We start from the raw sequence: 15,633 nt of genomic DNA, 5'->3' as shown, positions 1-15,633 counted from the left end.
CAAAGAGATTTTGTCTACCTCTGAGGCACTTAAAACAATTAAGCCTAACATGAAGGGGATGATCTATAAAAATTGTATGGAAGAACGAATGAATATGTGAACATCCTTTCCCAATTCTCTAAGAATGCATACTGGATATTGCTCACAATATTTGCCCCAAGTAAAAGAAGTATTAGGAACAAAAGTTCTTATTTATAGATAAGAAGGTAAGCAATTATGGCAATCATAAAAAATGTTCAGTCACAGTTACCAACCAGAGGTAATTCCAGATTAATGAACAACAGAAGAAATACAATAAAAAGCCATAACTCTCATCCATGAATATCACCCTGATCTTTGAAATAATCCTGAGAGTACAAGGTGTCTCTTTACATACAATAGTTGCATAGACTGAAATCAGAGGAAAATTTGTAACAGTGCAGTATAATGAGGACTGAAATGCCAAAATCTATTGTTCTGTTCCTTTTGTAGTGTTTTGGGGATCCATTAAAATGTTCGATTTTTTGTGGCACATAACTAAATATCTACAGTACTTAGAAAGATAAATGTGACCTGAGAACAATGGGGAACATAACTAGAAGGGAAGGGAAAGAAGTAGCATGAGTTTCAGATGAAATTACAGCAGTGGGAACAGAAGAAATGGTGAGAAGACCAAATAAATACAGAAAGAAACATCAGACTATGGCAAGAATCACACATTATTTCTATAGACAACAAAGCACAAGAGTGGCAAAGTCTAAGAAAAAGTAAATAATAGAGCAGAAAGAATTTTCATGAAAGGAAATACCCCAATTACATGTTTTTCTATTTAGGATGAAAAGAAATACAGCAATTGTTAAAATTAATCTCAATTCTTCCTTACTTGCCAAATTAACAAGGGACTAAAAATTCCCTAAAGCTAACATGAAATGTGTCCCTCAGGACAGACATTCCTTGGGGGTCTCAAAATGATCAAGACTTTGTGATTCATTCAAAATGTTTTATAAAAAGTTAAAAAACATTTTGTTGGTTATTTTTGTTTTGATTCTGTTTTTTATGCATTTCTCTCTTCCAGTAGCATACAAAGTGACTTCTAGCATTATGAATGTTAGTTGGTGGAGTGAAGGTTCTATCTGGGTAGTAGATAAATTTCTCCATGTTCACTGACATAAACATAGACAACAATTAGGCCTTACTGTCAGGATTTGGTAACATTCAACAATTGTTTTGCCAATGGCCTGTGAGGTTTGGGAAGCCTGACTATAGGACCCTATTGGTCAATAATATGTCAATAAATGCAGCCCTTTCTTGGGAGTAGATAATAGATTAGTGTGAGCTTACTCAAATTAATAATAATAGTGAATAATAGAGTGAATATTTGTGAGTTATTATTTAGAGACAATTACATTGGTATAGATTCTTGTATATTGATACAAAGTTAAATTACATTTAGTTATATGCATGCATGCTTCTACCTCTGCTTAAAACATTTTTATATATTGATATTTATTTATCATACCACAATGTACATTTCTACCTCTGATCAAGTTACTTATACATTGTTTAGATTTTGAGGTCATTTTCCTCATTTGTTGCACAGTTGATTATTGCATAATATTCTAATACAAAGTTTAAGTCTTTAAGTTATATAGGTATTAAAAATTATAGATCAATAGTAATCTATGTTTGTCATAGTTAGACTAATCAGGGTCTTTAGAAATATAGAAATTATATTCTACATAGATAGGTAATCTTAAACCACTATAAAATATGGCTTTAAATAACTTAGGGTTCTGTTAAAGTGAGACATATTTGCTTCTGGCAGCTCTGACCTATTCCTGAGAAAATGTTGAACACAAAAGACACTCCACCTGGGTTTTGTTTTCTTCTTGGCAAAAGTCACCTTTGGGCAAAGAAATGTCCATGCCTCAACCACTGACAAAATACATGGTATCCGAAAACAGATAAGCAGGACTGTCAAATCTTGCCAAGACAGGGTAAAAAGGTTTTAAAATTTTTCCTGCCTCTAAAAATGGTCTGTCAGTTATTCTAGGCCTTAGCCAAAGTTGTTTGCTTCAACGTTGCAAATGAGACTTTGGGTGATTGCCTAGGTAGCCAGTTGTCTCTGTCATTTGTTGCACATTTTGGAATTTGCTTAATTGCAATTCCTGCTTGTTCAAGTAACATTATTTCCTTTCTTGGGTCTTCAATGGGGTTAAAGACTAGATTGCAGTTACTTTTCTCTCATGACTTGTCTAAGTTATTTATTATACAAGACTTAAACTAGTTAGGATAAGGTAATTATTAGATATTTGATCTTATTGTATATAATTTTGTATAAGGATTAGAACTCTCTCATTTAAACAAAAGGGGGAGGTGCTATAAAAAGTCATATAGTTACCCACCAACTGGGGCACGGTCTCTTATACTATTATGCCAATGTAGAGCATGCATCCAGCCTCTTTTCTGGCTGCAGGATTCAGTTTCTGTTCTCCATTCCAGCAGAGGATTCTGTTTTGTGAGTCTACCCTAAATAAATAACTGTCTATTTTTCTCAATTCTGAGCTAGTGTGGGATTTCTTTTATGCATCCTTCATCTTCAAGTAGAAGTTTTAGTTGCTGGCATAATATGTCTAGTATTGTCTTTAGCATTATATAGTGACTCCATTTAAATTTCCTTCATATGTATTAGGAAATGTCTACAGTAGAAGGTTTTCATATGACTTTTCAAAAGGACTTTAACCTTACCTGTCCCTTCGCATATTCTCTGAGAACTTCATATGTGCATGCAATGAGTTTTGGTTAATTCAACTCCCATTTCTTCTCTAGTTCTTCTTATAACCTGTCTGCAACATCCTCCTCTCACATTTATATCCTTGTTTTATAGCCCACTGAATCAAATCAGTGCTGGTTGTGTCATCATGGGTGCAGAGCCATCAACCAAAGCATGAGATTCTCTAAAGAAAGTTGACTCTCCCTAGCCTAGTAGCCCTGTTAGTTGTTGTAGGAATATGAAATATGGAGGTTAGAGGGGCTCCTGAACACATACCCCTTTCTAAGACACTATTGAGAGTTTGTAGTTCCTAGTGGGGAAAGAGTCATTTATCTTTAAGAATGTATCCCCTTTTAAGCCAATCATGCTCAAGTGGTTGACCTCTGATGCCTGAGTATATGTCTAGCACAAATAAGACAAGGTGGGTTGTTTAAAAACAGAGAAAACGAACAGAAAAGGACATGAAATTGGAAGAGATATGAAGGTAAGGAGTGGATTTGTATATGAGAGGAGTTAGGAGAAGTATCAGGAGAATAATATCAAATTACATTGTATTATATCTTCAAAATGTTAATAAAAATATTATGTTAAAAACTTGAATGTACCTTAAGTACATTATATAAAATATTATTTCAAGAAGAGTTTTCTGTCAAACTCTAACTAGACATTATGATGAAAGTCTTTCAAACCAATGTACATTGTAAATAAACATGGAATAAATATAGACATGTTCAAATTCTACTTTTGCAGCACAGCTATCTCATCTCTTTCTTTCTTCTATTTGCATTAGGCCACATCACCCTAATTCAATGATAGCAAACTATTTCAAATGGTAACCCCTATACTAACACATACAGAACTTCATCTTTCATTCACTCCTGACTCCTTACAAATCTGTCATGTTCAACCAAATTGTTCAGTGCTAATTTAAAACTCAAAGATTCATGTTGTACTATATTTTAATAACTATAAAAACATGTTAACTAAGCTGAATGGCTCTGCATAACTTTAAATATTTGTCTATAAATCTAAAATAAGTTCAAATCTTATTTTAATACACTGAATTGAATTAACAATTTTTATGACATATTAATTAACTAGGCAAAGATGTATTACATTTTTTAATGCTACAGAATGTTACTTTAACTGTATAAAAGAGTGTTACTTTTGTTTATGCTCCGTTTTGTTTAATGATGTAGGGATGTGTGTTTAATTATGTCAAAATGTATTGCATCTGCTTTACCTTGCCTGCCTCAGGTTCCTGATTGGGCTGATAAAAAGCCAAACAGCCTAAACAGAAGAGTGATAGGTGTGGCTACCAGGCAGAAAAAATAAATAGGAGTGCTGTGGGAGAAGGCTCTTGTTCCCTGTAAAGATCTGTCGTTCGTATTAGTTTAATAAAATACTAATTGGCTAGTAGCCAGGCAGGAAGCAAGGGTGGAACAATCAGATTAGGAGAATTCTGGGGAAAGGATAGGCTCAGTCTGTGGTATCTACCCAGATACAGAAAAAGCAAGATAAAAATGCTGCACTGAGAAGAGTTACCAAGCCATTTCGCTATTCATACATTAGAATTATGGGTTAATTTAAGAAGTAATGGCTAGCTAATAATAAGCCTGAGCTAATAGGCCAAACAGTTTATAATGAATACAAGCCTCTGTGAGTTCTTTTGGGACCTAAAAGCTGTGGGACCAGGCACACACTTAACTTAACGTAAGAGGAGAAATCTCAGCTCAATAGAGAAAAGAGAAAAAATGAGTAGAGAAAGATAGATATACCCAGGGCAAGATTAGGCTGCTTCCAGCCAGCAAGCACAAAATAAGACATAATAAACAAGTAAGAAACCTAAAAAAGAAATGTGCCCAAGATAGGCCAAGCATCAACACTGATAATACGTTTCTGTGTCATGATTTGGGAGCTGGTCGGTGATCCAAAGAAGAAAAGTCAAATACAAACAGTAGATGAGACAATGTAGAAAAACTGAGCAAACTTAAAGAATAAAAGCAGCAAAAAAAAAAAAAAGATGCTGTGCATTGAGATACAGAGAAATCAATGAAAAATAATTGAGTAAAGCTTCAGAGATCCCTCAGACACCCACAATTTGGATAGAAGAGAGAGGGTGTGATTAGGGAAAAAATGAAGACACACAGCTAAGAACATCTATGTAAGAGATCATTGCTGCACAGTGGAATCATTGAACATTCTATATTCTCTAGTAGCAAATTTTATTACCTAATTTACATAAAACCTTCTAAGCAGTTATTTGCAGCAAGGTGATTAAAAGCTACCAACAAAATAGTGAAAAGTATAGAATATGATGAGGTGATTTAGTTTAGGACTTGGTTTGCTTTATATGGATATTTATGATTATTCATCAAACTACCATAACTGCTTTGTATTCAGCAGTGCAACCAAAATATATCAAAATATTGGCATGTATATTATATACTATATAAATATGAATCAGTAAAATTCAAAACTACCCTTCCCAGTGAGATAATTTTTATATTTATTAGATATTTTCCTCATATAAAGTATATTCATAGCTTCTAATTTGAATATGCTTGTTTCTGATGATAATTTGTTCTGTCAGGTGTACAGGTAAAATGGCTATTTGAAAATCTGATCTGTTAAAAATTAAACCCATAATTTTCTTCAAAGGCCCAATGATACAAAAAATAGATATGCAAAGATGATGTTTTTAATTTTTATTTCTTTGTTAATTAACCCATTAAATAATTTTTCTCAACCTGATCACAGTTAACTCCTACGGCTGATATATGGCTTTAGTGAAGTGGCTGGATTAAAATAAACTCAAAAAAATCAGAAACACTCCTATATACAAATAATAAGAGGGCTAAGAAAAAAATTAGAGAAACAATAATCTTCTCAATTTTTATTTTTAGTTGAAAGTATGCATTTAGGAGGATTAATAAAATGGTTTCATAGAGGGATATATTTGGCAGTGATTAAATTGATCCACTTAGAATACCTATCACTCCACTCTTGTAAGCAGAGGCAGAGCTTTCCTTTTGTGCCAAATGCCCAGTCCCAAATAATCACACAAAAGCCTATATTATTTACTGAATGTTTGGCCTACAGTTTGAACTTATGACTAACTAACTCTTAAAACTAAATTAACCCATTTCTATTCCTCTACCTTTTGCCATGCAATTTTATGGTTTTTTTTATTCTCTAGGGCATCTTGTTCCTCTGGCAGCTGACTAGTATCTCTCTCTTTTGACTCCACCCCTCTTCATACAAGTCTTCAATTTGATCATTCTGCCTAACCTTATCCTGCCTTGCTGTAAGTCCCAGTCTCTGGCCTCCATCTTTGGAGGCCCCATCCCTGTGCCCGCCAAAACCTTGGCCCCCTCCCCGAGATGAAGGGCAAGGCAATCCGCCAAACCTGAGGGGCAAGGCAACCCACCAAACCTTGGCCTCTTCCCTGAGGAAGGATGAGACAGCCTGCAAAAACTTTGACTACTCCCCCAGTCTATTTGAACTGCTCCCTGGAAAGTCTCCTTGTGGCCTTTTCTCTTTCCCTGGGTTGTGGTTGCCTTTGCAGCTTCCAGGTTTCCCTTGGGGCCACTGGAGATTGCAGAAATCCCATAAACCTGGACCTCCTTTAATTAGGCTCATTGTCATTTTGTATGCTTTGAATATATATTAATTCCATTGGTTAAAAATAAAACCTGTTTGTCTTAAGGCAAGGGTTAGGAATTTTCCTAACACAAGCTCTCTGCCAATGCAAAAATCTCAATCACGCCAAATGTTTTCCATATTACGGTTTGAATTGATCTGATAGCTGTAACAATAAATATATTTTTCATGGGTATATATGAACCTTAAATAACCCTATGTGAATCCCAAGTGTGTATTCACACAAATTCTCCCCCTATTCTATTGCAGCGACAGTGATACCAATATCTATGATCAGTTGCTTACACTGATACTAGCAATGGCCGCTGTGTCAGAACTGTCAGCTGGCCCTAATCAGTACTGAGATTCTGTTAGTCAAGAGTAGTGGCACATGCCTATTATCTCTGTCCTCATATGACAAAGTCAGGAAGACGATCATTTCATGGCCTCTCTGAGATACACCACACAATCCTGCCTCAAGGCAAAAGTATAAAAATAAGCACTGAAAAACTATGAAGAATCAAGGGTACATTTAGCAAGGAAAGTTGTATGAAATAAGTATTGTTTATATTTCAGGATTATGATACTTAAAACACAATATGCAGTACCTTTTAAGTTTGTATGATTTATTAAATGTGTACCACAACATTTCTATTACTATCTGTCCAATCGCTAAGACTGAGACGACAAAGAGTTGAATCTTGCACAATCCAAATTCAAACCTAACCAGTTCCATTTCACACAGCCTACTGAAGGAATGAAGAGACAGGGCCAGAGGGCTCCAACATAGCTCCTGGTGCAGGAATCTAACAAACATTGACCCACATTTGCATGTTTTTATCAAAATCCGAGCAACATCATTCATTCCACAGAACATGAAAGTTTTTGTTCTTTAAGATTTGTTGTTTCATGAATTTCACTAAAACTTGTTCATGGAACCTAAACTGCTTATAAATGAACATCTCCTAGGATTCCAAATATGGGGAAGAAAACAAAGTTCATTATATGTTTGATATCAGCTGGATTTTTATTGTGCTTACTGAGATCCACTCTTTTTGCCTGAAAAGCCCCAGTTCAACCCTGTGTTGTAATATTTCTTCACACTTTTATGCACATCATTCTGCTTAGATTTCTTCTATGCATGAATTTGTTTCCCATAACTATGGCTCATGATGGTCAAGATTGTTCCTGCCATTGAAGCTCTGCTCAACTCGTTTTTCCGTTTAGATGTTCTGAGGCAACCTTGCATCTGTAAAGTCACCAGTCACCTCCTTAAAAAGGGTCCTGTGACCAAACAACCCAATATGATAGGACAGTTTTTCTCAGTACAAATACTGACAATTTGTATTAATTTATTCAAAATTTTGTATGTTGTTTTTCCCATACAGACTCATATATATGAAAATCATTTTGCCACCTTATTAGCTTTTAGCTTTCTGCAATAATAAGCATCTTCAAACTTCTTCGAAGCTGTATAATTAATGTTTTTACCAAAGTCTAGATATCTCTATGTCTAAGATGAACCAATATTTTCAATTTACAACTTCAACAAACTACATCACATTGCGAAGACTTCTGAGACAGAATGACAGTAAAATTATAAGCAGAAAGAGCCATGTGATAACAAATTAAGATCATATGATTTATTACAGAAAAAAGAATATTTCTATACTGATGAATAATAAATATCTTAAGTTAAATTCTTTCCGGCTAAGACACAGCATGTATTTATACACACATGCCTGCCCTCAAGCCCATAAGAGGAATTCTTAACACAGATTCCCTTTATACTGAATAACCTAGTGTTGTTTTACTTTCAGTCTGCAAGTACTAGAATCACAACAGACTCGTCACTTCCTTTTCACCAAACTGTGCAAGGCTATAGAGAAAAGAATATATTTAAAAGGGGCATTTCTGCACCAAACTTCAGCCTCTCAGGAAACAAAGAAACCTTTAAAATACAACTCCCTCCAAATATTTCCATGGGATTATTAACCAAATTATTTAGTCACTATCTCTAAGAATACTGAAATCAATATCTAGCGGAATAGCAACTTCTAGATGTACCTCGATACAAGATATCAACACTTTGCTTAGGGTGAAGCTTTCTGGAAGAGCACTTGACTAGCAATGAGGAGATCTTGAATAAAACTCCCCAAACATACACTTACAAAAACATAAATATGTATATTTTAAAAAGACTTCAGGATATTACCATTTCAGAATGTAATATCATCCAGAGTTTTGTACTTATATGTACATTCATTCTAAGGCTAAAGTGTACCATATCACTTGATGGCTGCACTAATGTTTTTATTTGAGTTTTTAATATTGAAAAAAAGATATGTATAATATTGAAAAATTACAGTATAAACTGTTCTCTGTAGGCTAAAAGAATCATGGTTAAAGATCCTTCACTACATTTACTTCTGGATTTTTCTAAATAAATAATTAGTTTTGCATACTATTAAATAATTTTGAACCCACACTAGATTTTTTAATTTTGATATGATTTTAGTTGTTTTTACTTTGGCTTTTTTTCAAATTATGGATTAAATCCATGTAAGCAAATTAAATTCAGGACATAAATTAAAATTAAATCCATGTAAGCAAATTCTCAGGTAATAAGCTACTTCCCTAGTCCTCTCCCTAATTGTAAGACTCACATACCCTAAGATTTTCTTCCTATAACAAATACAGAGTCTACTTAGGTTAGCATGCTTTTCCTCAAAGTTTTTCTCAGTGCAATGTGGACATCCTTATTCCTTAAACTGTAGATGAAAGGGTTTAGCATTGGACTCACAACGGTATAAAAAATGGTAGATATTTTATCTTCATCCCCAGACACACTGGATGGTTTAAGATACATGAAGGCTATAGCTCCAAAGAAAAGAAAAACAGCTACAACATGGGAGCCACAGGTGCTGAAGGCTTTTGACCTACCCTCTGAAGAATGGATGCCAAGGATGTTGGAAAGGATCAAGGTGTAAGAAATAAAGATAGTCAGGCTGGGCACTGTTACATTGACACCCACAACAATGAAAATAACCAGTTCATTGATGTAGGTACTTGTGCAGGAGAGCTTCCTGAGAGGAGGAATATCACACATGTAGTGATTGATGATGTTGCCATTACAAAAGGTCAGACTTAGTACACTACCAGTATTGGCTATGGCTCCCACAATCCCCATCACATAAGCACCTACCATCATCAAGTGGCAAATATTATGGGACATGTTGACATGATAAAGAAGGGGCTTACAAATGGCAACATATCTGTCATAAGCCATCGCTGTCAAAATGTAGCATTCATCAATAGAAAAGAAACAGAAGAAAAAAAGCTGAGTCATGCACTCAGCATGGGAGATGATGTTCTGCTTCACAAAACTCACCAGCATCTTGGGTGTTATGACAGAGGAGTAGCAGAGATCTGTGAAGGAAAGGTTGAAGAGAAAGTAGTACATGGGGGTGTGCAGGTGAGAGCTCAAAACAATCAGAACAATCAAGCACAGATTCCCCACCATGGAGACCACATAGATTCCCAAGAAGAGGAAGAAGAGAGGCTGCTGGAGCTCTGGCTGCTGTGTCAAGCCCAGCAGGATAAACTCCTTCACTGAAGAGTCATTTTCTGAGGCCATTCCTTGGTTCATAGCTGTGAGAACAGTAAAAAAAAAAAAAAAACATAATATTATTATTAGAATGAAATCTTAGCCCTCTTCAACCTTTACCATGAAAATGCGACTTAGAACCAGAATGGAAGGATAAAGTCATGCTCACTCTTCTCTGTGCCTCTGTTGTATAAACTTTAAAACCCTTAATATCCAGAAATAAATATGAACATATAAAAGGTCAACTTCTTTGGAATAATATTGAGGTCATCAACGACCATCATTACTTCTGCATCATCTCTGTTCTGCTTCTACCTTGAAAATTTACCTCCCATTTCAAGTTCAAAGGTAAAATCAAAATAAAGACCCTAAGCATATAACTCACTGACTCTCGCAGGTGTATTTTGAGGTGAAAACCTAGCATGCTCTAATTCAACACTTACCTTTGTCTATAGAGTACTCATAAATGAACTTAAAAACTCCTCTCCTCCACCCTCACAAAGGGGCAAGTAGAAATGGCACTGATGAATTGTAAAGTGTATAGCCAAGAAAAATAATTTATTTTCTGTTTTTACTAGGCTTGGATTTCTGGTGACAGAGAAAATTAATTTTAGATAAGTGAACAAGAGCCCTCAGTCCTCCAGATTAAGAAAAGCCATGGGATGGAGGCAAGATTTTTGGTGTCGTCTTTGCCCAGAATGCCTTCTCTAACCCAGAGGTTGGTAAATATCAAATACTGATGCCACAAGAGCCACCTGGTGATTACTCAAGAGGCTTTTATGAGTTTGCAATCATAGGGACCTGATTAGTGTTGGAAAAGCTGATGTTTTACAGCTATTTTCCCCAAGAGATCAGGCTTCTAAGTATACTACTTACAGATGACTTTAATAGTAATGACATTGACTTATTGGAGATATCCAGTATTGTTTTGTTTTTATTTTTTGAAAAGTTTATACATGTATACAGTGTGTTTTGATCAAGTTCATACCTGATACTTTCCCTCCAATTCCTCTTCTACCCTCACATCTTCATCTTTGTTTTTCTCTCACTTTTTATATCCACCGAGTTCAGTCAGCACTGACTGAATGAATATGTCTGTAGAGACATCTACATGAGGATAAGAAGCCTCTCAAGTGCTACATTCTTGAAACTCACTGTTTCACCCATTAACCACCAACTGTCAATAGTTCCTCAGATAGAGATGGAACATCATGACCATAATCTCCCTCAATTCTTTAAGTTTGTTTGGCTTGATTTTTCATAGGTCTTATGCAGACTGATGCAGCCACTGTGAGGTCATTTGAGCAGTGAACTTGTTAGGTCCTGAAAACATTGTTTCAGCATAGTTACCTGTCATCTCTGACTCTAACAATTTTTTCACCCCTTCTTTCCTTATAATCCTGTACACTTGGGAGAAGAGCTATGATGTAGTAATCTTCCTACCTCAAGTTATGGATGTCTATGTCAATCACCATCTTCTGCCAAAAGAAGCATTTCCAATGAAGACTGAAAGATGCATAATCTATGGCTTAAAATATATATAAAGGAAATTTATTAAGAGTCGATTTAATTCTATATCCACAGCAGAAAACTCGGCAGGGGCACTTTCCTAGAGACTATGACCTACCTAGTCTCAGCTCATTCCAAGAACTATGCTAGGAATGAGATTTGTCTGTGGAGAAAGCTGAAAATCAAAACAAAAAGGGCTTAGTAATCCTACAACACGTGTACCAATATAACAGAGAAGGTGTATTCTGCCGGGTCAGCAATTATTTTAGCTCTCATTTTTATAACTAAATAATTGATCATTACTATTTGCCTATAATAACAAGCCTAGGTTTTAGCACTACAGAATCTAGACAACAAGGGTGAAGTTTTTAGGCAGAAACCAGCTTTATCGTATCTTCAGCAATAGAATATCACCATGAAGTTATGGGCATAATCAAGAGCAGTGGTAATTGCCTTTATTTTAGGGTGCTTATATGGAACACAACTGGCATACAACTCCAAAAAAGGTAGCCCATTCCTGAATTTCAGTTTTTATTTGATAGCATATGGTGTCTAGGAAGAATGATGCCTCCCAATTAGAAGTAGATCTATTTAATTTCTTTATATACATGAATATATCTTAGGAAGCTCATACACAAGTAAACGTACACACAACGTTCTCAAAGGTCTTACTATCAGTTATCTCTCTTCAAACCCCTGCTCTATTCTGCCCTCCCATATCCTGACCCACTCAGTCCTCCTGCTGCATTAGTCTCCAGTCTTCCTTCATCCCACCTGTGCTCTGGATTTACACACATTTTATTCCTGCCACTGTGGGCACCCTACAAACAGAAAAATCAAGAAAACTTGTTTAATATACAATTAATTCTTCATACTGTCTATCACTTGATGAACTCCTATTTATTTTTATAACGTCCTCTTTCATACATATCACACATACTACTTAATCAAAGTGTGTAATATCAAGTGAAATTTGTCTGTTTTCCTCACAGTTACTTTTAAGACATTTAAAAAAATTAAACCTGGCTGGGCAGTGTTGATGCATGCCTTTAATTTCAGCACTTTGGAGGCAAAAGCAGGTATATCTCTGAAGAAGGACGAAAGGGGAAGAAAAGGAAAAAGAGAAAGGAAGTTCCCTAAATTAACTCTGTGAGAAGTTCTGATAAACAAAATACAAAACGAATATTACAAGAGAAGATTCAACAAGTCTTATAGTAAAAGGGATACAGAAAAACAAAAGAAACAAAATCCTGCAAAACAATAGCCTAAGTGATAACTAAATTATAGAGTTGTCATGAACAGATATTAGAAAGAGTGAGCTTTTGGTTAAATTTTTACATTTAACCTTAAACTGGATATGAAAGTACAAGTTTGAAGTAGGAAAATTAACCAAGAAGACTAAATGAATTCAAAAACAAACATCAGAACATGAGAATAATCATGACTCATTTCTCTAGATAATAAATTATAAAATTGGTGAAGTCTGTAGATAAAATAAATAATAGAGCAGTAAGAAATTTATAAAAGGAAATATCGCCAATTATAAGTTTTTTCCATTTAGGATGAAAAGAAATACAACAACTGCTAAAATGAATCTCAATTTTGTCTGACTCTCCAAAATTATAAGGGATCCAAAATTCCTTAGGGCAAACTTAAAATGTGCCCTGCAGGATATGTATTCCTTGGGGGTACTAAAGAGATCAAGACTTTGTGATTCATTAAATATTTTCTATAAAATGTGAAAAATGTTTGTTGTTCAGTTTTGTTGTGATTTGATTTTACTTATTCCTCTCTTCCATTGTCATTCAAAGTAACTTCTAGCACTGTGAATGCTAGTCAGTAGGGGAGAAGATTCTAGTTAAATATCAGCTGGGTTTTTCCACATTCAATGACATAAGCAATGTCAAGAATAAGCATTTACCATCTGGTTCTTGAGAAATTTCAGTAATTGCTTTGGCAATGGCCTATGGGGCCTGTCTATAGGACCCTATTGGTCAGGAAGTTAATAAAATGAAACCCACTCCAAAGCATGCAGTTTTTAGTTGGTGGCATAAAATGTGTAGTAGAGGTATTGTCTTCTGCATTATATGGTGATCCCATTTAAACTCCATTTGTATATATATTAGGAAATTTCTACTATAGAAGGTTCTCGTGTGGCTTTTCTAAAATCCTTTAGTGTTAGTATTTCTCCTCACAATCTCTGAGAAATTCATATACATATTCAGAGTGTTAGGTTATATCGACCCCCACTTCTTCTCTGTTGAAATACGGAGCAGTGGGCTGTGTCCCGCCACCTGGCTAGCTTTACCCGAAATAATTACATGGAAACTGTATTCTTTTAAACACTGCCTGACCCATTAGTTTCAGTTTCTTATTGGCTAGCTTTTACATATTGATCTAACCCATTTCTATTAATCTGTGTAGCCCACGAGCTGCTTACCAGGAATGATCTTAACCTGCATCTGTCTGGAGTGGAAGAACCATGGCGACTCCCTGACTCAGCTTCTTTCTCCCAGCATTCCTTTCTGTTTACTCCGCCTACCTAAGGGTTGGCCTATCAAATGGGTCTAGGCAGTTTCTTTATTAATAAGAAATCACTCCCACATCATTTCCCCTTTTACTGTTTAAACAAAAAAGAAAGGCTTTAACTTTAACATAGTAAAATTACATATAGCAAAACAGTTATCAAGCAAGAATTATAGTTACATATAAAGTTGATTATTGTCTTCTCCAGATCTGTGAAGAATTTTGATGGGATTTTGATGGGGATTGCATTGAATCTATAGATTGCTTTTGGTAGAATTGCCATTTTTACTATGTTGATCCTCCCAATCCAAGAACAAGGGAGGTCTTTCCATTTTCTGGTATCTTCTTCACTAACCTATGAACACCTGATTTTCGATAAAGGAGCTAAAAGAATACATTGGAAAAAAGAGAGCATCTTCAACAAATGGTGCTGGCAAAACTGGATGTCAATCTGTAGAAGAATGAAAATAGATCCATATCTATCACCATGCACAAAACTCAAGTCTAAATGGATTAAAGACCTCAATATCAGTCAGAACACACTGAACCTGATCGAAGAGAAAGTGGGAAGTACTCTACAGCACATGGGCACAGGAGACCACTTCCTATGTATAACCCCAGCAGCACAGACACTAAGGGCATCATTGAATAAATGGGACTTCCTGAGGCTGAGAAGCTTCTGTAAAGCAAAGGACACTGTCACTAAGACAAAAAGGCAACCCACTGACTGGGAGAAGATCTTCACCAACCCTGCAACTGACAAAGGTTTGATCTCCAAAATATATAAAGAACTCAAGAAACTAGACCGCAAAAGGCTAATCAACCCAATTATAAAATGGGGCACTGATCTGAACAGAGAATTCTCAACAGAAGAACTTCAAATGGCCAAAAGACACTTAAGGTCATGCTCAACTTCCTTAGCGATCAGGGAAATGCAAATCAAGACAACTTTAAGATACCACCTTACACCTGTCAGAATGGCTAAAATAAAAAACACCAATGATAGCCTTTGCTGGAGAGGTTGTGGAGAAAGGGGTACACTCACCCATTGCTGGTGGGAATGCAAACTTGTGCAACCACTCTGGAAAGCAGTGTTTCGGTTTCTCAGGAAATTCTGGATCAACCTACCCCTGGATCCAGCAATACCACTCTTGGGAATATACCCAAGAGAGGCCCTATCATACAACAAAAGTATATGCTCAACTATGTTCATGGCAGCATTGTTTGTAATAGCCAGAACCTGGAAACAACCTAGATGCCCTTCAACGGAAGAATGGATGAAGAAAGTATGGAATATATACATATTAGAGTATTACTCAACAGTAAAAAAAAAGGACTTCTTGAATTTTGCATACAAATGGATGGAAATAGAAAACACTATCCTGAGTGAGGTAAGCCAGACCCAAAAAGAGGAACATGGGATGTACTCACTCATATTTGGTTTCTGGACATAAATAAAGGACATTGAGCTTATAATTCATGTTCCTAGAGAAGCTAAATAAGAAGGTGAATCCAAAGACAAACACATAGGCATCCTCATGAATATTAACCTTCATCAGGCGATGAAAGGAGACAGAGACAGAGACCCACATGGGAG

General features: G+C 35.7%; 1 protein-coding gene across 1 annotated transcript; it reads right to left on the bottom strand.

Moving 5' to 3' along the window:
- Positions 1-9,101: 9,101 nt before the first annotated feature.
- Positions 9,102-10,043, bottom strand: LOC121451860 (olfactory receptor 145-like). Its single transcript, XM_041657650.1, has one exon. It carries the CDS (start codon positions 10,041-10,043, stop codon positions 9,102-9,104), a length of 942 nt encoding a protein of 313 aa, XP_041513584.1.
- Between the last annotated feature and the right edge of the window lie 5,590 nt (positions 10,044-15,633).

The sequence above is a fragment of the Microtus oregoni genome, unplaced genomic scaffold, assembly GCF_018167655.1.
Source record: "Microtus oregoni isolate MIOR12 unplaced genomic scaffold, Mior012 000008F_ref0000371, whole genome shotgun sequence".
Classification (NCBI taxonomy): Eukaryota; Metazoa; Chordata; class Mammalia; order Rodentia; family Cricetidae; genus Microtus; species Microtus oregoni.
This window is presented reverse-complemented; position numbering and strand designations above follow the sequence as displayed.

What these genes read in the sequence shown, in the direction of transcription:
- LOC121451860 (XM_041657650.1), bottom strand. Translation starts at nt 10,043, where the DNA reads ATGAACCAAGGAATGGCCTCAGAAAATGACTCTTCAGTGAAGGAGTTT.